The 25,897-nt window shown below is 32.8% G+C and overlaps 1 protein-coding gene across 1 annotated transcript in view; it reads left to right on the top strand.

The window, feature by feature from the left end:
• Nucleotides 1-24,647, top strand: part of ADAD1 (adenosine deaminase domain containing 1) — a gene marked incomplete at its 3' end in the record, with an annotated part of 44,978 nt that extends 20,331 nt beyond the window's left edge. The window contains exons 7-11 of the mRNA XM_082838127.1: nt 1,423-1,593; nt 2,810-3,039; nt 10,695-10,932; nt 15,053-15,185; nt 24,534-24,647. Coding sequence (XP_082694253.1) covers nt 1,423-1,593; nt 2,810-3,039; nt 10,695-10,932; nt 15,053-15,185; nt 24,534-24,647 — 886 coding nt within the window. The remainder of the gene's footprint in view (nt 1-1,422; nt 1,594-2,809; nt 3,040-10,694; nt 10,933-15,052; nt 15,186-24,533) is intronic.
• Nucleotides 24,648-25,897: the final 1,250 nt, after the last annotated feature.

The following is a 25,897-nucleotide window of genomic DNA, read 5'->3' as shown; positions in this document are numbered from 1 at the left end:
TTAGATCTGGACCAAGTAGGCTTGGTATTATTTCACCCCTGAATTAGTCATACTTATCCAAAGGCAGAAATCAATGAGTTTCCACTCATGAGGTCTGTACAAAGTTTACGATATAGCAGAGTGTCGATAAAGTATTTTTTAGGCTGGCAGATCTCAGAGAGAAAGAGAGAAAGGGGCTAAAGTGAGGATGCCTAGTTTCTTTTTCCAAACTTATCAGTCACTCTGCTCCTTGTAAGAGGCATAATTAGCAGATAGTAGAGAAATAAACCAAGAATGTTACTCTTTGGAATTCCTTTTCTGTAAAAACATGAAAAGTGGGACATGAGCATTACCTCCTGCAGTAGTTACCAGCTTTTGTTCTCTTAAGTCACTAAGTTTACTTTCTATAAAACATTTTTAATCGAATTTTTCAAACAAAAGTGAGAATCAGATAATTAATTCCATCATTCAGTTGTCAGCATTCTGATACCAATACCCAATGATCATATCCAATTATTAGCATATCCAGTTATTAGGATTCTGTTGATCTTATTTAATTTATGCACCCTCACTTTTTGTTGGTGGTGTTTCTTTACTGGAGTATTTTAAAACAAATTTACACGTATTATTTTATCGGAAAAACTTAAGTATATATCTGTAATAATAAGGAAAGAATCCTATAATCTTAAAAGGAAAGATTTTGGGAAGTCCATGAAGGTAATGCAACTAATTGTCCTCCCATCCCCATTGGTGCTTAGTGAATTATTTGACCCCCTTTAAAACTACCTCTTTGTGTTTATTTCTTGTCATGCTTGGCACTGTCATTTATACTGGTGCTTAATATTTTATTATATATTTCTGATGATAGGATTAAAATCATGGTTTTTTAAATAAGCAAAATAGTATTTGTCCTCTGATTTGATTAGTAGTTTCAGGAAATCTATTTCACTTCTTAATTTAACTTACAGGCTTTGTTATGTTATTCCTATGCTCTTGTGTTTTTGTCTTCAGAACCACTAAGCAGTGGGAACCACAGTTGTTGTCTGCCTGTTTTGGCATGGAAGGGAAAATAGAAGTAAAGCAGAAAATTGATACTTCACCTAGGAGGCTGGGAGCAGAGCTGTCTAAGAAAGAAGGGAGGAATCAGTAGAGAAATGGGTCTTTTGCAGAAAATGATAGCTGAGTACTTTAATGTGAAATGAGAGTGGAGTGGTAGTCGAGGAATGATGCTTTAAGGCAGGTCACCGGGCAGACTGGGCTCTAACTGAAGACTTATCAAGGGACTTAATTCTTCATTAAGTAAGGCTAAGATTATTTTACAAGTTCCTATCAATATCAAAACTTTTGACATATAGGGACATTGTTCATAACATGAATATAATGTTTAAGATACTTCATTTTTAAATTTTCTTACTTGATGAAGCTCTATCTCATTAATTTTAGGTACTTTTATAGACAACTTCTACTCTTCTACAGCAAAAATCCTGCTGTGTTGGAAAAATCAATATTTTGTACAGAACCAGCTTCTAATCTACTCACTCTCAAGCAGAATATCAACATTTATCTCTATATGAACCAGTTGCCTAAAGGATCAGCCCAGATTAAGTCACAATTGTAAGTATTATGGAAGCTGTTTTTGAAGGAATCTAGGATGGCCATATCATGCATTCTGAATCCATACAGCAAAAGAACAAGTAAATTCATATCTATCCATATTCTTCCTCCAGCCTTGAGGTGTTATTTGTAGGCTGCAAGAGCCTGAAGGCTGAAAGACCACAAATTCTTTCTCCTTCCCTCCACTCAGTCTGGTCCATTACTACTACTTAAGTATTCCATGTACTTCACTGCTCTCTTTTTGATGCTGTTGAAAATCTTCTATTCCTTTCTAGTTGTAATACTTCATAAACTTTAGGAAGTATGGATTTATACACTCTTCACATACTAACACAGGAGTTAAGGAATGCAGTCTGTTCTTCTGGTCAGTCTGTGGCCAAAACTTCATTACCTTGATGAATGGGTAGCATCAGTTAGCATGAAGTTTGAACAACACAGGCAAGCACAAAAAAGAAAGTAAAATTCACTTCAATCCAACCATCTAGAGATAACTGCGGTTTATAGTTTGTTTAAAAGCCTTCCAGTAACACCTTTGAAAACAAGGGTGAGTGTTTCTCTTGAGAGAAACCTCAAGAAAAATAATTTTAGATTTTACCGTTTTAACATATTTTGTTGGAGGTGAATCTTGAATATAAATTGTCAGTTTTCTTTTTTTCATTCTCTAATTTTGTAGTGTTTAAAACTTTTAATATGGAGAAAGGAAATAACTCACAAACTATGGCAGGGACAAAAATTGGGTTTTCATTTGATTTTAAGGGACATAAAGAATGGCAATAATATGAAATTTATCCTTGCTGGAAGCTCTAAATATGGTTAATTTCTGTTTGGTTTTAATTTTGTGGAACGAAGTCACTCCATCCTACCTTGCTTTGGGTTTGCATCTATTTCTGTTACTGGAATTAAACGTACACTGGCAAGTTAAATATGTTTGAGAACAGTTCTTAGGTACATGCAGATTTTACTTTGTCGGCTTTGGGTTTTGGGTTTTTTTTTAACATCTTTATTGGAGTATAATTGCTTTACAATGATGTGTTAGTTTCTGCTTCATAACAAAGTGAATCAGTTATACATATACCTGTGTCCCCATACCTCTTCCCTCTTGCCTCTCCCTCCCTCCCACCCTCCCTATCCCACCCCTCTAGCTGGCCGCATAGCACAGGGAGATCAGCTCAGGGCTTTGGTTTTTAAAGGAAGAAACTTTCTTTTCTTTCTCTAGGCGTCTTAATCCATGTTCTGTGTCTGCATTTGAAGCCCATGAAGAGCTGAGTCTCCATGTGGCTGTTGAAGGCAAAATTCATCTGACTGTCTACTGCCCTGCAGATGTTGTTAATAGAATAAGCAGCATGGCCTCAAGTGACAAACTGATGAGATGGGGAGTGCTTGGTGTACAGGGAGCATTGCTGAGTCAGTTTATACAGCCAGTTTATATCAGCACTATACTTGTTGGTGAGTTGGATTACAGTACCTCTTGGCCTCTTTCACTAAGTCATTTCACTATATTTTATTTACCAGTGTAAAATCACAATTTGCATGCATGAAGCTTTACTTAAGGTAAAATTCAGATCCACTGTTTTGTTGAGGTTTTCATTTCATGGTAACTGGTCATCACATTTAGTATAATATGACTTTTGCCATCTTATCAGGAGGCTAATAAGAATCAATATTTTATGTTAGGCAATTACATGTATTCTGTCTTGAATGTATACTTTTGTTTGTACAGTATTCAATTTTTCTCTTTCTTTTGGAAGAAGATGCTTCTTTGAACTTATCAAATTTAAAAGCTTATATTTAGTTATTCCTGAAATAAAAAATATTAAATGCCCATTTTGGTTCTTTCTTACTTTTATGCTTTTTTTATACATTTGGTTATGATTTGGATCCTTTTGATTTGTGAAGTGAGTGGGAAGTAACTAGAACACAAATAATGTGAACTAGTAATTTATTTCTTTCTTTGGTAGGGGCTATTATAGAATGCTGTATTTATATTTGAATGGTTTTCCAGATATTATCCCACTGACAGACATTTTGGGCACTCAATTCTATAGTTTTCATAAAGCCCTAAGAGTTTCAAAGCTTCAGTTACCCTTGGGAAACAATTTAAATACTACCATTACTTGGCTGTTCTTTGTTTACTGCTAATTCTTCGTAATGATGGCCCATATGCAAGCTTTGGATCCTCGCATGAGAAGTAGTTTTACTTTTAGAAAGTGCTGTTTCTTTTATTCTTGTGGTTTTTTGTTGTTGTTGTTCTATATATTTTATACCCATTTCTTTAGGAATTTCTCCTATAGACAGTATTTTTTCAGTTCCATGTATATACAAAATATTTTATTTTCTTCCCATTTTTGTTTGGTTTGGCTTTAATAAATGATAAAAAGGAAATAGTAATTATTTATTTTTCTAATATTAAGCTTATTTTCTTTGTTTAGGAAACCTATTACTTGGTTCACAATTCAAAAGATTCAAAAGGGTATTCAGTCAAGTCTTCCTTCTATCCTAGGGCCCTAGGAACCCATTTTACCTCTGTGGCATCCATTGTTACTAGTTTGTTTTTCTTTCCAAAGGTAGTTTATGCTTATAAAAGTATATGCATACTTTTTTGTATTTTACATCAGTGGGATCATACAATTCATACTTTTCTGCACCTTGCTCTTTTCATTTAACAAGGTGTCTTGGAAATTTTTCCATATGAGTATATGAAGAATTTTTATTATTATAATTCATAACTCTCTGTATGGTATTTCTTTGTACAAACGTATTATAATTTATTTAACCAGTTGTGGGTTAATGGAACTTTAGATTGTTTTTAATCTTTTCCAGCTACCAAATGCTATCGTGAATCATGACCTTATTACATTTGTTATTGACACATGTAAAATATATCTATATAAAAAGAATTCCTAGAAGTAGAGTTGCAGGCCAAAGAGGTATGCATTTGCAATTTTGAAAACTATTACCAAGTTACCCTCCAAATCATATTCTCACTAGCAATATTTGAGAGTGCCTGTTTGCTCACACCCTAAAAAGTGGTTGTTTCTAACTCTTTTTCCAAATATTTATTCTTATAGATGATTTATTTCTTAGATTTAACTTGGATACAAAAATTATGCTTTATGATGTTTTCTTTTAGTTCAGATACTCTCTCAGACATTTCAAACTTTTCTCAATCTTCTTAGGAAAGGCAATTTTTGTTCTTGATAAATGTCTACAAAATGTCTAATAAATGTCTGTGCATTCTCTAGAATCACAGTTTGGCATGCAAGGCTTTCTTTGACTTTTGTGAAGAAAGATATTTTACAGTTTGCCTTTTGTATGACATAACTCCGTACTATATTTAGTTTCTTAAAAGGGTAGAATCTTAGATTCTTTTAGAATTATTTAGTATTTAGTGGTTTGGACAGGGGCTTAAAAATTAGATCTCATCATTTTGCCTGTCATCTTGCACGTAGCAGTAAGAATACCAGGTAGCAATAAAAATACTATAAAACTTGGTAAAATTGCTTCTGATCTCTTTCTTTGCATCTTTATGGAACATATCTAAAGTTAATTAATTGGTGTTCTGTCTGGCATAACCTAAACAGATTTTAATGTTTGTTAAAAATGCAGATTTCTCAGCCTCTTAAGATCTGTACTGTATGTCTGGGGGATAGCCCCAGGAATATATGTTTTAAAAGAGCACCACCAGGTGATTCTGATACAGATGATTTGAATGGCTCACATTGAGAAATACTCAGAGTGTCTGTATACTTAAAAGTGTGATATGTACAGCTAAAAGAATCTTAAGAGTTTATTGAACTAGTCGTGTAGTACAGCTTCTCACTTATTATACAAACTCTTACTTTTTATTTCACATTGGAGTATAGTGGATTAACAATGTTGTGATGGTTTCCATTGTACAGCAAAGTGATTCAGTTACACATTTTCCTGTTTAGGTTGTTACATAATATTGAGCAGAGTCCCCTTTGCTATACAGTAGGTCCTTGTTGGTTATCCATTTTAAATACAGCAGTGTGTACATGTCAATCCCAAACTCCCTAACTATCCCTTTCCCCCACCCTTCCCCCCTGGTAATCATAAGTTTGTTCTCTAAGTCTGTGAGTCTGTTTCTGTTTTGTAAATAAGTTCATTTGTATCATTCCTTTTCAGATTTCGCATATAAGTGATATAATGTGATATTTCTCTTTCTCTGTCAAACTTACTTCACTCAGTATGACAATCTCTAGGTCTGTCCATGTTGCTGCAAATGGCATTATTTCATTCTTTTTAATGGCTGAGTAATATTCCATCATATGTATGTACGACATCTTCTTTTTCCATTCCTCTGTCGATGGACATTTAGGTTGCTTCCATGTCTTGGCTATTGTAAACAGTGCTGCAGTGAACATTGGGGTGCATGTATCCTTTCAGACCATGTTCTTCTCCAGATATATGCCCAGGAGTGGGATTACGGATCATATGGTAGCTCTATTTTTAGTTTAGTTTAGTTTTGTTTTTTAAAATTATTTATTTATTTATTAGCTGTGTCGGGTCTTAGTTGCAGCATGCGGGATCTAGTTCCCTGACCAGGGATCAAACCTGGGCCCCCTGCATTGGGAGTGCAGAATCTTAGCCACCGCACCACTAGGGAAGTCCCTATTTTTAGTTTTTTAAGGAACTTCTATACTGTTCTCCATAGTGGCTGTACCAATTTACATTCCCACCAACAGTGTAGGAGGGTTCCTTTCTCTCCACACTCTCTCCAGCATTTATTGTTTGTGGATTTTTTTATGATAGCCATTTTGACTGGTGTGAGGTGATATCTCATTGTAGTTTTGATTTGCATTTCTCTAGTAATTAGCGATGTTGAACATCTTTTCATGTGCCTCTTGGCCATCTGTATGTCTTCACAAACTCTTTTTATGCCATCTCTGATAGAGGATCATCTAACCCTACCTTAAAAGGATCCAATAATGTGGAGTATAAGATTTAAAGACAATCTATTCCATTAATTGATAGCTCCAATTGTTTTTAAAAATTACGCTTTAGAATTGAAATTTGTTTCCCTTTAATTCTGAACTAAATGACAATGCAGATTAAATCTAATTATTTGATGATAATGACCTTGTCCCCTTTTCTCTTAAGTCTTATGAAATCTTTTGCAATTCTTTATTTTGATGCTTGAAAAACCTAAGATATTTTAATAGATCAATTAAAAATGGAGAGATTATTATAAGACTTAAGTTAACTTTTCAAAAACTTTTTGGAGGGCTTCCCTGGTGGCGCAGTGGTTGAGAGTCAGCCTGCTGATGCAGGGGACACCGGTTCGTGCCCTGGTCTGGGAAGATCCCACATGCCGCGGAGCTGCTGGGCCCGTGAGCCATGGCCACTGAGCCTGCGCGTCCAGAGCCTGTGCTCCACAACGGGAAGTTTTTGGAAACTAATTTTATACTGTAGATGTTCTCAGATAATTCATTTTGTTATTTTATGGTGATAGTCTTTCTTTTTTAAGAAAAATGTCTTAAGCTCGCACTATAAAAAGGCACTATTATTTGTATAGAAAATAATCCAGAGTAATCTGGAAAAAAATTCATTTTGCTTAGCTATTAAAAGAGCTGGATTTATATTCGTTTTCAAGACTTTTAAGGTGTATTTGCAAATTTCTTATCCTGTTAATATAAAGTTTTCTGAATAATTACCTCAAGAATGTTTATCCAGAGGTGTTTCCATTCAGGAGTCCTTTTCAATACGCTAATTTGAATTGTACAATTCCATTATAGGGAATACTAAATTCTGATTCCCTCTTAGTGAAGGAATCTATTTTCAACACAGTTCATGAACTTTTAAGAAGCATGTGATAACCTTAGAGATTCTGTTGTTCATTTCTTTCTTTTTTTTGTTTTCAGGTCAGTAATAAGAGGTTTAGAATGTTAATAAAAATACGTGCCCAAAATCATTCAGTTTGCCTGCTGGCAGAGCCTGGACTCATACTCAGTTTTCATAACTTTTCATGCTTCTGCCTTTTGTATTAAATTGAGCTCTGACAGCTTTGTCTGAGCCTAGCCAGTGACTAGAATCCCACTATTGTGTCTGCTAAACTTGACACTCTTGAAAGGCAGGTGCTTTGCGACACTCATCTTGGTCTGGTTTGTACCAGGAGGTCAATAAATGTTTCATGGATAAATGCTTTGAGGCAGCATGTTTTATTTTTTAAAATGCTTTTATTTTTCTTCTTAATACCAATTCTTTTGCCTGGAACACTTGAAAAATAAATTTTAACTATTATTCTTTACTCTTGTTGCACTTCAGGTTCACCTGGATAGCTTTTAAAATAATATGGGAATGGCATTAGTATTAATATCCCCATCCTTACTGATTCTAATGTGTATCCAGAATTGATGATTACTGCTCTCTGATAATCTAATCTTTTATGTTCCTTTTTCATCAGGTGTTTATTGAGCCACCTACTATATGCTAGGTGCTGTGCACTGTTAAATAACTCTCAGGGGCACCATTCACATAAAATATAGAATGAGAATTAAGAATACAAAGATAAGATGCTTCTGCCTTCATGTCTTCTCCTATTTAGACATCATTTGTGTTTCACAGGAGCATGATTTGTTTTCTCCAGATGTTCTGTAATTTGTGGGTGGCGGTATTAAAATGTAATGCCTCAGACTAAATATGATGTTTCAGATATGATTTGAGCAGTGCATAGTTCTATAATAGTGCTGAATTCTTTGACTTAGACACTGTATTTTTATTAATGCAGCTTCAGTTTGTATGGGCACACCTCAAAGATATTGTGGGTCCAGTTCCAGACCACCATAATAAAGTCAATATCACAATAAAGTGAGTCACACGAAGTTTTTGGTTTCCCAGTGCACATAAAAGTTATGTTTACACTATACTATAGTCTGTTAAGTGTGCAATAGCATTATGTCTAAAACAAAGCAACGAACTTACCTTAATTTGAAAGTACTTTATTGCTGAAAAAGGCTAAACATCATCTGACAACACAAGGTTGCCAGAAACCTTCAATTTGTAAAAATCATAATATCTGCAAAGTACAGTATAGCAAAGTGCAATAAATTGAGGTATGCCTTCATTACCTGTTTCAGCAGCTGTTTCTGTTCACTTATATTAACTTATGGTAGACTAAGGTCCTGAGAACTTTTTTTAAATTTAATTTTATTTATTTTTTTATACAGCAGGTTCTTATTAGTTATCCATTTTATACATATGTAGTGTATATATATCAATCCCATCTGAGACCTTTTCATGCAGAAAAGTTCTCAGGTCAGGTTTGCTATAGTCTTTGCTAAGATTTAACCTTTGCCTTTAATCTTTGAGTTTTACGTTATTATTTCAAATCATTTTAGATGAATCAAATCAAAATTATGGATATAATTTTAGAGATATATTTTCCCGGGAACAAGATTTAGCCTCAAGATATAATTAAAATCATACCTCAGGTATAGCTAATAATTAAAACATACATATATAAATGGAGAAAGTAAAATTTCTAATAAAATATTAATATACTTGATTTTTTTCTATTAAATTTTATACTACCACGTTAAAACATCTAGGTGAAACAGTTTGATGTTTAGAGAATCTTAACGTGGAGTTACTGGTAGGTTTTTATTTTTCTTTTTCCAAATGTTATCTTGCTGTTTTAGGCACAACCAATGTCATTATCTTATTACAGTATGTCTTAGTCTGTTTGGTCTGCTACCAAAAAACAAAAAAATACCATAGACTGCGTGGATTAAACAATAAACATTTATTTCTCACGGTTCTGGGGGCTGGGAAGTCCAAGATCAAAGGGCTGAGAGATTCATTATCTGTTGAGGACCTGCTTTCTGCTTCATAGATGACTGTCTTCTCAGTATGTCCTCCTGTGGTGGGAGGGGTTAGGGTCTCTTTTATCATAAGGGCACCAATTCCATTCATGAGAGCTCTGACCCTCATAACTTAATCACCTTGCAAAGGCCTCACCTCGAAATACCATCACATTGGGGATCAGGTTTCAGTATATGAATTTTGTGGGGACACATTTAGTCTGTAGTACAGTGTGTAATACGTAACATTTTTTTTAACCCATGTTTTCTGTTCATTATAGATACAATGACTATTCTACAGACCTTATTTCTTCTTTTTTCCTACGTCTAAGTATATCTTTAACTTAACTAGCCTGCATTAGTCAGTATCTCTTGATTTGGAACATTGAAAGGAGTGCTTAGAAAAAGAGTGTCAGAAGCAACTCATGTTCTTTTTACATCATTTTCTAGTTCCCAAATAATCATAGTGAGTGTAAGCCCAGTAGCCATCTCAACAGTTCCAGTGATGTGAAAACAAAACTTTATCTGTGAAATATGTCTAGTGGTATATAAAGATTCTCTTGTTGTGAGAACTTCAGACCCTCTAAGGAGGAAAGAGATCTGCTTTGGAATTATTAATTTTTAAATAGGAATGACTGTTCCCTAACTTCTATTTTAAGTTTGACGCAGCCCATTTTCTTATACTAATCATCTTTTTGAGCTTTCTTCTTCAACAGTAATTTTAACTGAGAACTCAAAGCTTTTGGCATTGGCCACAGTTATAATCAGAAATGGTCATTCTTTAAAGTACTTCATGTTGTGAAACTAAGCCATGTGGTGCTGGAACAGTTGCAAGCTGTGGCTCTCAGATGTGGAAAAATAACACACTTTAACCAACTATTTCTCAGCTACATATATCTGCTACATTATGTGCTGGTTTCATGCTGTAATCTTAGAAATCAAGACAGAATGAGCCAGTTCTTTCTGGCAGAACCCTGTAAAAGTACTGATTTGTTTCTGGTCAGGTCTGGCTTTTTGCTTTTATTCACTGGAATGTCAATTCATTATTTTCTGTAGAAGATTCTTTTTTGAATGGAAATTCTGACTGTTATTACCTTGTCTTGATTCTGGTAAAGAGTATAGAAGTAGCTACTAAGAGAGTAGAAGTCGGAAAGAGAAGGTTGCAAGATACAGGGTAAAGAAGTGAACTATTTACAATTAAACTTTTATTTATATCCTTTTTTTTCAGTATAGTCTTTTCCTATTGAACTTCTGAGTATTTACTTTGTTTTTGCTTTCTAGGTGATGGGAATTGCAGTGATACTAGAGGCTTAGAAATTGCTATAAAGCAACGTGTTGATGATGCACTCACTTCAAAACTTCCAATGTTTTACTTGGTCAACAGACCTCATATTAGTTTAGTACCTTCTGCATATCCATGTCAAACAAACTTGGAATATAAATTCCTGAGTCTGAATTGGGCACAAGGGGACATTTCTTTGGAGATTGTGGATGGCCTAACTGGGAAGACCACCGAAAGGTTAGCGTCACTAATTTCTTCAAAAATCACATATTAAGCAAAACAATACATTTTAATACGATTTTTAAAAACTATCTTGTTTTTTGAATACAATTTTTTAAATTGTGATTAATAATAATAATAGTTATCAAGTGTGACTATGTTGCAGGCATTGTACTAATTAAAAAACTTTTTTTCCTGATGAGAACACAGGCCTGGAGAAGTTATATAATTTACCAAAGTTACATAGTAAATGGTAGAGCCAGCATTCAAAATCAGTCTCCAGATCCTTTGTTTCTCCAGTGATCATTAGCAAATAATGTATTTGTTTTAAAAATTCAGTTTTTCCTACTGAATCTGAATGTCTGGATTTAGGGCTCCGGAATCTGTATTTTTGACAACTTTCCCAAATATTATTTATGTACACTTGAGTGTGAGAACTATTGTACTATGTTATACTGCTTTCTTATAAAAACCTTGTGGGTTAGGTGATATTGTTTTTTTTACAGGTAAAGAAACTGAGATGCAAGCTAGTTTAAATATCTTGCTTAAAGTCACCCAACTATTAAGTGACACAAGTAGGATTCTGATCTGGGCATTTTATTTCCAAAGCCTTTGTTCTTAGCCATAATACATTATGCCTTTTAGGCATTTCTTTGTAATATCCCTGTCATTGATTATCAAGTAAAACTAAAATCCTCCTTTTAGTGTGAAAATACATTTATAATGTGGTAATGAATAATGTTAAAAGTTTAAGTGCCTAAATTTGCTTTCTTTGTGAAAGACAGATTTAAATTAAGATCACATACAAATGTTTCTTGATATGAACTCAGTCAAGCATACTATTGATTATTTCAACTAGGATGAATTATACTACTTATGCATTGAGTCAGCATTAAGAAGTGTATTTCTGTTAATAACAGACTACACACATACAAACAAAACAGGTCTTCTGTGGAAGACATTAAAAAACTATTTACTGAGGGACTTCCTGGTGCTCCAGTGGTTAAGACTCCATGCTTCCAATGTGGGGGGCATGGGTTTGATCCCTGGTCAGGGAACTAATATACCCCATATGCCTCATGACAAGGCCAAAAAATAATAATAAAAAAACTGTTTACTGAAAACATAATAGTATAACAAAGATGAAATTAATGTAAAATGAGCTTAACTCATTTATTACGGCTAAGTGCTTGCCAGGTGATTGCAAAGAAAGCAGATATGATCTGATTATTCATCCCCAAAGCATTACATAAGGCAAAGGACACTTTAGCAATATAATCCACGAAGAAGAACAGTTCTGAGTAACTGCAGCAAATAACATAGTATCAACCTTCATAAAGCAGAAATTACAGAAAATAAAAGGATAAATAGAATACACTATTAGTTGAGGCAATAATTCACCTCTTTCAGTTCCTAGTAGATTGAGTAAACAAAACAATAAGCAAGAATATAACAGTCTTAAATAACAATAAGGTAGATTTGATTAATTTCTTTAAAACTCTGTACCATAAAATATAAAATATACCTGCTTTTCAAGAACCTGCAGAACATTAACAAAAATTGACCATATGTTAGGCCACAAAAAAAATCTGAAATTCTAAGAAGTAAAAGTGATGTAGGCAGTGTTCTCTGATTGTGATGCAATCAAACTGTAAATAACAAAATCAGAATATTTAGAAACCGCTTTCATTGGGAAAAAGAAGTTCTCCAACTTTTGGCTCAAAGAGGAAATATAAAATGAAATCACAGAATATTTAGAATATTTAGAAAACACGGATATATAGTGCATTGCATTTCAGAACTTGTAGGATATATAGCTAAAGCAAAATGAATGGAAAAGCCAATTCTTTAGATGCTTATAGCAACAAATAATGAAAATAAACAGAATGAAGAAGTTCATAAAACTAGAAATGTAAATTAAAGATCTAGAGAACTGAAGAAGTTAGAAATGATCATAAAAAAACTGATTCTGTGAAAAAAATCAGTAGCTAATCTCATATATACTAATGATAAAGGAGTAATTACAGAGAAAATTAAAAGAAATCATAAGAAACTTCTTTGCCCTACCATGCAAATATATTTGAAAATCTGGGTGCAATGCATATATTTCTAGGAAAATATTTTTCTAAAATTGGTACAGAAGAGGGAAAAATATCTAACATTATTTTCTTGAGAAAGTTACCAAGAAGGCGCCCTACCTCTTTTTCAAAGAAAACACCATTCTGAGGTGGTTCGGATTAATTTTATAAACCTTTAAATAGCAGGAACTTCCAGTGCTATCTAAAAAGATAGAAAACATTCAAATATTTTTATGAAGCAAGTGTATCATTGATACTTAAACCTAATAGAAGATTGCTGTCCCCCTACCACAAAAGTTACAGACCCAAGCTCACTTTTATATTCAAGCATAATTGCTAAATAAAATATTAGGAAGCAGAACCTTAAAATAATATATTTTATACAATAATACCAAGTGGAATTTTTTCTAGAAATGTGAGAATAACATAATAAAAATAATACCAAATTAGAAACTCGTATTAATATAATTTGTCATATTAATTGATCTAGGGAAAAACACCATATATTCATTTTTATAAATTCTAAGAAGACATGTAATACAGCTCTACAACTACTCTAGATAAAGATACTCAATAAAAAAGGAATAGATATTTTTGTTAAGGGTAAAATATATCTTTATTAGTCCAAAAGTGCCATCATGATTAATGATGAAATCTCAGAGTCATTTCTACTAACATCTGAAACAAGACATGATTGTTTACTGTTATTGCTGTTATTTAACATGTTATTTAATGCATTTGAACAAAAGAAAGAAATGAGAGATATAAAATATTGGAAAGGAGGAGGTAAAATTACGACTTTTTGCATATGGTATCATTTTATACCTGAAAAGCCCAAGAGAATCATCTAAAAATCCACCACCAAAAAAAGGTATGATGGTGGAAAATTAATATATAGAGATTAGTACATTTCATTAATAGGCATTTATGTTAACTATTACTGCATATAAACTATCTCAAAATTTAGTGGCTTAAAACAACAACCATTTATTGCTGTTCAAGTCCTTAGGTCAACTGAGCTAGATTTGGTCGGGCTCTCCCATGTGTCTGGGGTCCACTCTAGGTCAGCTGTAGGGCATCTTGGCTGATCTTAGAGGGACAGCTGGGCTCTGGTCCATGTGTTCTCTCACCTTCTAGTAGACCAGTCTTAGGAGGCTCACATGGCAGAAGAAGGGGTCCCCAGAGAATGAAAACTCAAAGCCTCTTGAGGCCCAGGCTTGGAACTGGCACATAGTCTATTTTATTCACCAAAACAAGTCACAAGGCCAGCCCAAATTCATGGGGAGGAGCAATCAGCCATAGTTAGTGATGGGAGAATCTGAAAAGTTACATTGTAAAGAGCATGGAGACAGGAAGGAATAAAGGATTTTGGCAATTTTTGTAATCTATCAGGAGACCAACTAATGAGAAGATATAATGAAGGGAAAGAGTTACAATAGCAAGAAAGCTCATGATCTGTGGACCCACTTCTATTAGAAACATAGAAAAATACATATCTATATGTGCATACATACATATATATGGAGGGTGGTGAGGTGAGTGTGTATAATTTACTTTTTAGTGAGTCAAAATTTACAAAGAGTGAAATGTACAATTTCATGAGTTTTTATATTTATATATATATATTTATTTATATATTTATATATTTATTTATTTATATACATGCCTGTGTAACCATTACCCCAGTCAGAATACAGGACATTTTCTTCATTTCAGAAAATACTTTTTTGCCCTCTTCTAGTCAATCCTTGGTAGAACCACTGTTTTAATTTGGATCACCATAGATTAATTTTGCTTCAAACAAAAGAAATGTTCCAAATATCCATCCTCTGCTTTAATTTTTAATGCAGTACTCTGATAACTTAAACTATAATTTCATAAAAGAAATTAGCTTCAGAAAGTTAAATATTCAGAATAATTTTATGTAAAAAAATTTCACTATATGCACTGTACATAATTGAGATAAATATTTGTAGATTCTGTGTTGATTTTAATCCCTACAAATGCCAACATAAATACTGAATAATGATTAGTGAATGTTTCATTCTTTTCTACTTCAGTTCCCCATTTAAAAGTGGTGTGTCAATGGCAAGTCGGCTTTGTAAGGCTGCAATGTTAAGTCGATTTAACCTGCTTGCCAAAGAAGCTGAAAAAGAAGATTTACTTGAAGCTAGTACATATCATGCAGCTAAGGTAAGTCTTAAAAGGAATGAAGCTAATCACCGAAATAAAAATTTAAGACAATAATAATGTGGTAACTTTATAATGATGATGATACATAGCAAAAGTTGTGTAAATAGTTCCTGAAAATAAGAGATTACCATGTAGTGGTAAAATTTATTTTTAAGTGAACATGCTGGAAATTGGATATGTAAATAAGTGTTGCCCCTGAAAGTAGCTACCGCAGTATGGTGTGTACCTACTTTGACAATATTGATCAAAACCTACTGTCATACCCAGAGGAACAAAATGGTAATAAAATTTCTTATGTATATGATATTAGCTATGTTAACGATAGTATTTAAGTATTCTAAAATGAAATATTAGTATATTCATATAAATTAATTTGCCTATCTTAAAATTGTGAAACACCTTTAATTTGAGTTTGTGATTTGGGCTTAAGTGATGTAGGTAGTCTTTTTCTATCTTTAAATATATATATTCTTTTTTTAGTATTACGAACATAATTTATGTTGAGTAGAGAATTTGGAATTTTCTTTTTAAGTACAGAAGGAAAATATTACTTGTAAATCCACCTACTACTCAAATATAATACTCTAATCTTGTAATGTAAGCATGTTATTTCAGTTTCTTATCATGTATTTATATTTTTGTGTATGCATATATTTTAAAATATTAAGCTTATATTATATATGCTTGTTAATCTGATTTTTTCATTCAACATACTAAGACCTGAGCCATTTCATAATATGTTATATCCATGTTATCAAATTATTAAATACAAATTGTTTTTAATAACCTAATTTCAGTTTCAGTAATATAGTATTATGTGAAAGTCTCTTAATTTCACCAATATCTTAATACTCAAACTGTATAATTCCATCCTCTAAAGCAATTAATATTAACTGTAGGTTTGTTTGTATATACAAACATTTTTAAGTATAAAAGCTTACCTAGACAATTTCGGGTTTGGGCATAAAGAGGTTGCAAGTCATCTCTGTAAAAAAATATAAAACTGGACAAAATTATCAGGGGAAAAAAACCCCTTCTCACAACTCTGGAAATTAACTAAAGGCAGAAAACACACTGAAAAGTGTATACTCTTGTAAAACTCTTAGAACTTTGGGTAAGAACAGCAGGAATTTGTGGCACCTTTGCCCGAAGCTGTTCCTGTTCTCTCTCCTTCCTCTCTGCTAGTTTGAACGGCAAGAACTGTAGTTTTATCAGATTGAGAATGCCACCAAAAGTAGTAGATTTTCTGCTAGAGGGGATGAACTTGATTTGTGGCAGAGGGTGAAAATTTGTGACTTTTTCAACTAAATGTGCCAAACCTGGTAGAGGAAAATAATGGAGAAAATCAGTAACTTCGCTGGCCCAAGGTTGCAGTCCTTGGGGCAAGTGGTATACCAGTTAGTAACTTAACAGGTAGATCTTGGAAGTGAAAGAGCCATGGAAGGGTTGAGAGAAATTCTCTATATATCCTTGGCTGACTGAGAAATTACACTCATGTGCAATGCAGACTCAAGAGAACCTAGTAAAGAGTGAAAGTGTGAAATAGAACTGCCTGCAACATTAAATACACTGTACCACCCACCCCTCCCCAAATGAATTGATCAGAAAAAGGTAGAAGCCTTTTAGGTTTAAGGTGTTTGAGCATAATGTCTGCTGAAATCTTTTCCTTATCACTAAGCTATTTGTTTATCACTAAGCTTTGCAGATACAGGGTAACCCCTAGGAAGCCAGGCTAAAACATAACAAAACTGGAAAGAGACAGTACACACCATGGGGAAAACAGATCTCACAATTGCAGCAAACTTAAAAAAAATAAAACAGAATCCAGAGTTGCTACAATATATTATCTAAAAAGTCTATTTCAACCAAAAATTATGGGATATGTAAAAAACAGGAAAGTAAAACCTATACTCAGGAAAAATAACATTCAATAGAAACTGGTTCTGAGTGGATCCCAAATGTTGAATATAGCAAAGGTTTCAAAGCAGCTATTATAAATATGTTCAAGTAATTAAAGGAAAATACAACAATGTTTCAGTAAGTAGGTAATCTCAGTAGAGAAATAGAAACTACAAAAAGAAAAACCCCAAATGAATATTCTAGGATTGAAACAATATATAATAACTGAAATGAATATAATTCTCTAGATGGGTTCAACAGTACATTTGAGATTGCAGGAAAAATATCAGTGGACTTTGAAGATAGATCAAAAGAAATTATTTTAAAGGACAGAATGAAACAGGTTAAAGAAAAATGAACAGAACTTCAAAGATTTGTGGAACAGTATTAAGTGTACCAACTTATGTTGGGTTGCCTCCGTTTTTTAAGTAAAAATAAGAGACACATTTTTCATTTTCACCAAGAACTTGATTGAACAACATATTCACCCTTTTGTTCCACTACTTTCTGCCATTTTTCGGGCAACTTCATAATTCCATCTTCCCAAAACTTTCTTTTCGAGTAGAGAACTGCTCTGTGTACCTTTTACAGTCTTCCAGGGAATTGAAATTTTTTCCATTAAGAGAATTTTGTAAAGAGCGAAATAAATGAAAATCCAAAGGTACAATGTCTGGTAAATATAGCAGATGAATCAGAACTTCCCAGCCAAGGTGTAACAGCTTTTGCCTGGTCATCAAAGAAACATGCTGTCTTGCGTTATCCTGATGGAAGATTATGCATTTTCTGTTGCCTAATTCTGGATGCTTTTCATCTAGTGCCGCTTTCAGTTGGTCTAATTGGGAGCAGTACTTGTTGGAATTAATCATTTGGTTTTCTGAAAGGAGCTCATAATGGAGGACTCCCTTCCAATCCCAGCATATACACAACATCAACTTCTTTGGATGAAGACCAGCGTTTGGTGTGGTTGGTGGTGGTTCATTTCACTTGCCCCATGATCTCTTCCATTCCACATTATTGTACAGTATCCACTTTTCATTGCCCATCATAATTTGTTTTAAAAACGGAATATTTTCATTACATTTAACTAGAGAATCGCATGTGGAAATACAGTCAAGAAGGTTTTTTATGGCTTAACTTATGTGGAGCCCAAATATCAAGGTGATTAACATAACCAAGCTGGTGCAAATGATTTTCAGCACTTGATTTGGATATTTTGAGTATGTTGGCTATCTCCCACATGGTATAACTTTGATTGTTCTCAGTGAATGTCTTGATTTGATTGCTGTCAACTTCAACTGGACTACCTGACCGTGGAGCATCCTCCAGCGAGAAATCTCCAGCACCACACTTCAAAAACCACTTTTGACACGTTTGATCAGTCACAGGACCTTCTCCGTACACTGCACAAATCTTTTTGTGCATTTCAGCTGCGTTTTACCTTTCTTGAAATAATAAAGCATAATATGCTGAAAATGTTGCTTTTTTCTTCCATCTTCAGTATTAAAATGGCTACACAAAAATTCACCAATTTTGATAAGTCGTTTTTTAAATGCACGATGATATGACAGCTGTCACATACAATCTAATAAAATTGTTTTGAATGAAGTTGAAGACAACTAAGTGATACTAGAGCCATCTTACGGAAAAAAACCAAATGAACCTTTTGACCAACCCAATGCTAGGAGTCCTAGAAGAAAAGGAGAGAGAAAAGGGATCAGGAAAAACACTTGAAGAAATTACTAAAAATAACCCCATATTTGAGGAAGAATATTAACAGATCCAAGAAGCTCAAGAAACCCCAAGAAAGAAAAATATAAAGATTCATACCTAGATACATCATAGTCAAACTGCTTAAGACCGAGACAAAGAGAAAATCTTAAAAGCAGCAAGAGAGAAAATAGTTATCAACCATAGACCAATACATTTAAGGCTGATTTCTCATTAGCAGTAATGGAAGCAAACCCAGAAGAGCCAAAGCAATCTTGGAAAAGAACAAAGTTGGAGGATTCACACTTCTTGATTTCAAAGCATACTACAAAGCCATAATAATCAAGATAGTATAATACTGGTATTAGTATAAACATATAGATCAATGGAATATAATTGACATTCCAGAAATAAACCCTGGCAATTATTATGGTCAAGTGATTTTTAACAAGAGTGCCAAGATCATTCAGTGGGAAAAAATAGTCTTTTCAGTAAGTAGTCCTAGGATAACTGAATATCCCCATGGAAGAGAATGAACTTGGACTTCTACCTCATACCATATACAAAAATGAACTCAAAATGGATAGACCTACGTAAGAGCTAAAACTATAAAACTCAGAGAAAAACATAGGAGAAAATATTTGTATTCCTAAGTAAGAAAAAAGGCTTCTTAGATCTGATAACAAAAACACAATCCAAAAGAGAAAAAAAATAGTATTTTAAACTTCATTAAAAGTAAAACTTTTGCATTTCAAAAATTATCATTAGGAAATTTGCAAATCATATATTTAATAAGGGACTTGTATCCAGAATACACAAAAAACTTTTGCAACTCAATAATAAAAAGACAGATGACCAAATTTTTTGAATGAGCAAAGGATTTGAACAGACATTTCTACAAAGAAAATTTTAAAATGGCCAATAAGCATATGATATTCAACATAGTCATTAGGAAAATGCGAATGAAGACCACAGTGATATACTGCTTTACACACATTAGGACATAGCTGTAATAAAGAGTGACATTAACAAGTGTCAAGAATGTGAAAAAATTGGAACTATCATGCATTGCTGATAGGAATATAAAATGGTACATCTACTTTGGAAAACAATTTAACAGTTCCTCAAAAAGTTAAATATGAGTTATCATGTAACCCAGGAATTTCACTCCTAGGTATATGCATAAAAGAATTGAAAACACTTATCCACACCAAAACTTATACATAAATGTCTGTAACAGTATTCATAATACAGAAAAGGTAGAAACAATCCAAATGTTCATCCACGGATGAATGGATAAACAAAATGTGGCATGTCCATACTATGGACTACCATTCATCCATAAAAGGAACCCTGAAGTACTGATACATTCTACAGTGTGGGTCAACCTTGAAAATGTTAAGTGAAAAAAGCCAGCCACAAAAGGTTGCATGTATGATTCCATTTATATGAAATGTCTATGATAGGCAAATTCATAGAAACAGAAAGTAGATTACTGATTTCCAGGGGCTGTGGGGAGGAGAGAATGAGGAGTGACTGCTAATGGGTCAGGATTCCTTTAAAAACAAAAGCAAAATAAAAACATTGCCAGGTAGACAAAAATTAAGAAAATTTGTTGTTAGCAGAACTTCTCTAGAAGGAATTCCAAAGGAAGTCCTTGAGGCTTAGAAGAAATTATACCAGATGATAACAAGTCTACAGGAAGGAATAAAGAATACTATAAACAGTAATTATGTGGGTAGATATAAAAGATGTGTATATTTTTTTCTTATTTTCTTTAAAAAACCAAAGTTGTTTAAAATTATTTTAGCACTGTATTATTGAATTTTATAATGTATGTAAGTGGAGTATAAATGGCAATAATAAAGGACAGAGAAAGAAATGGATCAATATTGGAACAAAGTTGCTATATATTAGCAGGATTAAGTCAGTATGAATCTGAAGCAGACTATGGTAAGAGAAAGAGGCATATTGTAATTCCTAAAGTAGCCATGAAGAGAACAGCTGGAAAACTACAGCTAAAACATCAACAGAGGAATTAAAATGGTGTACTAAGAATGCATTTTTAAAAGGACTAGAAGGCAATAAACAAGCAGAGAAATAAAGGACACAGGACTTGGAAAATAAAGTGAAATGGCAGACATAAATCCACTATATCAATAATTACATTATATTTGAATATTCTAAATGCTCCAGAAAAAAGACGGAGATTTTTCAGATTGGGCTAAAAAGCAAGATCCAACTGTATACCATCTGTAAGAGACACATTAAATTCAAAGACACAAATAGATTGAAAGTAAAAGGATGAAAAAAAAGACATACCAGGCAAACAATAGCAGTAAGAGAGCTGGAGTGTTTACATTAAAATCAAACAAGTACACATCAAGATGAGCAGTATTACTGGAGACAAAGGGTAACGTGTTATAGTGGTAAACGGTTAATACATTAGGAACATACAACAATTATATAAGTATATGGGTATAACAGCAGAACCCCAAAATACATAAGCAAAAAATGACAGCATTTAAAGGTGAAATGGAGAATTCTACAATTATAGTTGGAGGTTTTAATGTTCCTCCCTCAGTAATTGTGATAGTTCAACTAGACAGAAAATCAGTAAGAATATAGAAGGCTTGAATAACACTACAAACCAACCAGACTAAACACTATACACAACAGCAGAATATACATTCTTTTCAAATACACATGAGGCATTCTCCACTATAGGCCATATAGGCCATAAAGCAAGTCTCAATAAGTTTAAAGGATTAAAATCATACAAAGTATGTTCTAACTACTATGGAATTAAATTAGAAAACAACAGAATGAAATCTAGAAATAATTACACATTTGGAAATTAAACTTCTAATCCACAAGTCAAAGAAGAAATACAAAGGAAATTAAGAAATATCTCAAACTGAATGAAAATGAAAATACAGCATATTAAAATTTAGAGAATATAATCAAAGAAGTGCTTAGAAATGCATAGCTTTAAATGCTTATATTAGAAAGGAAGAGAACCATAAAATCAGTTATTTAACCTTCCACCTCAAGAAGTTAGAAGAGCAAATTTAAAAAAAAAAATGAGAGAATAATATAGGATGGGTTGGAAATTAATGAGATAAAAGACAGGAAAATCAATAGAAAAATCAATGAAATCAAAAGCTGGTTCATTGAAAAAAAATCAAAAAAATTCATAATACTTTAGCTAGACTAAAGAACTAAGAAATAACTGAGAAATAAGAGACAACGCAAGTGATCATAATCTTGATGAAAGAAGAGTCATCACTGAAGACTCCAAAGAGCTAAAATAATTATAAGGAAATACTATAAACAACCTTTTGTCAACAAATTAGACAAGTTAAATGAAATGGATGCATTCCTAGAAAGACAAATTACAAAACTTGACTAAACAGAACATCTGAATTGAACTAAAGTAAAAAAAAATTGAATTATTAGTTAAAATTCTTAAAGAAAAGCACAAGTGCAGTTATGGGTTCGCTGGTGAATTCTACCAAACATAACAGCAAAAATTAACATAAATCCTACAAAAACTGTTTAATAAAATAAAGGAGGAGAGAATGCTTCCCAACTCATTTTATGAGGCCAGTATAATAACCCTGATACCAAAAGTGGTCAGAAACATCACAGGAAGTAAAAACTACAAATCAGTATCTCTTAGGAACATAAATGCAAAAATTATAAGATATTTACAAACCAAATCCAGCAACATATAAAAAGGATTATACACCATGACCAAGGAGGTTTATTCCAGGATGCAAGGGTGATTTAACATCAGAAAATCATTTGATGTATTATGTGAATATATTCAAGTTCAAAACCCACATACTTATCTCAGTAGATGTACATAATGCATTTGACAAAATCCAACACCTATTCACAATAAAAACACTGAACAAATAAGAAATAGAAGTGAACTTCCTCAACCAGATAAAGGGCATCACTGAAAAACTACAGTTTACCTGACAATGCTGAAAAGCTGAATACTGTTTCCCCTTCCCCCAAAGATTGCTCTCACCACTTCTAGTCAGCATGATCTGTAGGTCCTAGGTAGAGCAGCAAGGCAAGAAAAAGGATAAAAGGCATCCAGACTGGAAAGGAAGTAGAAAAACTGTCCTTATTTCTAAATGATATTGTATGTAAAATATCCTCTGGAATCTACCAAAAACAACTATATTATATGTGAATTTAGCACACAGTGTAAGAACAATATAGAAAAATAAATTGTATATTTATATACTAGGACTGAACACCCCAGAATTACACTTGAGAAAAAAATTTCATCCACAGGAGCATAAAAATAAACTTAGGAATAAATTTAATAAAAGAAGGTAAGACCTGTACACCAAAAATGATGAAACATTGCTGAGAGAAATTTAAAAAGACCTAAGTAAGTGGAGAGATGTACCAATTAATAGATTGGAAAACTCAGTGTTTTTAGAATGTCACTTCTCTCCTAAATAATCTATGGATTCAGTGCAAGTTCTATCAAAATCCCAGTAAGCTTTTGTGTAGAAATTGACAAGCTGTTTCTAAAATTGTTACGTAAAATCCAAAGGACATAGAAGAACCAAAACAATTTTTTAAAAGAACAAAATTGGTAGAGTACCCTACCTAGTTTCAACAACTGACCATAAAGCCACAGTAATCAAGACAATGTATTGATGTAATGATAGACATATAGATCAATGGAACAGAATAAGAGACCAGAAATACACCCACACACTTACGATCAATTGATTTTGTACAAAGGTACAAAGTAATTTAATGGGAGAAAGAAAAATCTTTTCAACAAATGGTGCTGGAACAGTTGGGTATCTGTGGGCAAGCCAAAAAATTAACTTAGACTTATATCAGTCATACAAAAACTTCAAAATGGATCATAGAACTAAAAGAGGTAAAAACTATAAAAACTTCCAAAGAAAATGTGAGGAAACATTTGTCTTCCTAGGTTAGGCAAATTTTTCTTAGATATGACACCAAAAGCACAATCCATAAAAGAAAAAATTGATGGACTCCAGAATTTAAAACTTGGATTAAGAAAATGAAGATACAAGCCACAGAATGGAAGAAAATACTTGCAAATCATACACTTGACAAAGGTCTTAGATCTAGAATAGATAAAGAACTCTTATAACTCATTATTAAGTGGGCAAACAACCCAGTTTTTCAAAGTGGCAAATAATATATACAAATGGCTAATACACATATAAAAGATACTCAACCTGATTACTCATTAGGGAGATGCAAAATCAAACCACAATGAGATACCACTGCACACCTACTAAAATCCAAAAGACTGACATCACTGGGTGTTTTTGCGGAGAAACTAGAAACCTGTCGCACTGCTGACTGGAATGTTAAAATGGTATAAAGCACTTTGGAAGACAGTTTGGCAGTTTGTTATGGAGACAAACATATACTTACCATGTGATCCAGCACAGGTGATTTTTATTTACTTCTGTTTTCTCTATTTTCAAGTTTTCTGTAATGAGTATGATTACTCTTCTAATTAAAAATTAAAGAAGAAAAATTGTCTTTTAGGAGTGTTGGGAAGGAAAATTTTTAGTTTCAAAAACAATACTGAGGAAAATGGGAAATTAAAAAGATTTTTCTTAATTTTTAAAATGTCAAACTAAAGAAAGAAGATTAGGGCTACTTACTTTTCATAAGCCTAATTCTGCCTATATTCTATAATTCAATATTTTTTTCTTTCTGTAGCATATGTCTGGATCCTATCAAGAAGCTAAAACTTTGTTGAAATCCTACTTACAGCAGCATGGCTATGGCTCCTGGATTGTGAAATCTCCCTGTATAGAGCAATTTAGTATGTGAATTAATCCATTGTCATGTTAAAAATCGTTTTTTTTCATGTGTTTTGACTACTAAAATTTTTTTTTAAATGTTGGTGGTTTTCAGCTTTTAAAATCAGAGTCATGCAACAGCAGTGTTCAGAGATTGCTGAAATTTTGTAAATATTCGTGTCAATTTATGTTGAAACATTAGGGTTTTAAATGTTTTTTAGTTTTTGAAAAAATAATTACCTGCTTCATTATATAGCTATTTTGTATTTATTTTTATAGACATTATAAAGCCATTACCCTTTTGTAATTTAAATGAATATTCATTTTCTTTTAAGTTTTTGCTTTAAAGTTATTTGTTCAGCAGAGATATTCAGCATTGTGTCTTGATATCTCACTCATTTTTTCTTAATTAAAAATTGGAATTCAAGAATATAAATAATAATTCTTACTCATTTGTTGATTAAATCAACAGACATTTGAATGTCTAATATTTGCCAATAACCATAGTAAGAAACAGTAACTAAAACATCATTTCTCATGTCAGAGAAGCTCTTGAATGCAAACTGAACATGTAAATGCAGAAAAATGTTAACCATGTTAGGGAATAATTTGATACATTAGTTATTCTAATTAATAGAGGATTATTGTAAATGCTTTAAGATTGCCTATTTTCAGGTATTCTGTAAGATTCATCCAAATGTTATTCTTTATAATTTAGATTAGTAGGGACTTCTAATAATAGATCAATAAAAGATTATTTAGCTTTATATTTGTATTTGTTTATACAGTTAGATGAAAGAGAAAGTTTAGTTACTCTTGGGTTAGGATATATATCTTTATTGAAGTTGGGAGTTTGTTCCATACTTTAGCCTCTTCAATCTCTTCCTTAGTTTAAATCACAGATGAATTAAGCATTGGCTCTCAGACTTTGTTCCTCTTAGCTTGGATCTTTATTAAATTAGTCTCACTCCAACTCCAACCCATATGAACTATTATAATCTCTGATAAGGTTAATGTAGGGTTTTTGTGTTTTTGGTTTTTGGATTTGTTTTTTGTCTATTCTAAAAGTATGGTAGAGTTTAGCTGATGAACACTGAAGTCATTCTGGAAAGACATACTTACATGTCTTTCAGTAGACTAGATTTTATACTTATCAGTAGGTTGAACCATGTGAAATTGCCATTTTTATGGGGGGGAAGTAGGTCAAAAATGGTCAAATATGGGCAGTTTCATGTGGATCAACATAAATATACTGTTATTAATAAGTTCCATTTCCATCAA

Source organism: Leucopleurus acutus, assembly GCF_964270905.1.
Source record: "Leucopleurus acutus genome assembly, chromosome: 4".
NCBI lineage: Eukaryota > Metazoa > Chordata > Mammalia > Artiodactyla > Delphinidae > Leucopleurus > Leucopleurus acutus.
Note: the sequence above shows the minus strand (reverse complement) of the source record. Positions and strands in the feature narration are given on the sequence as shown.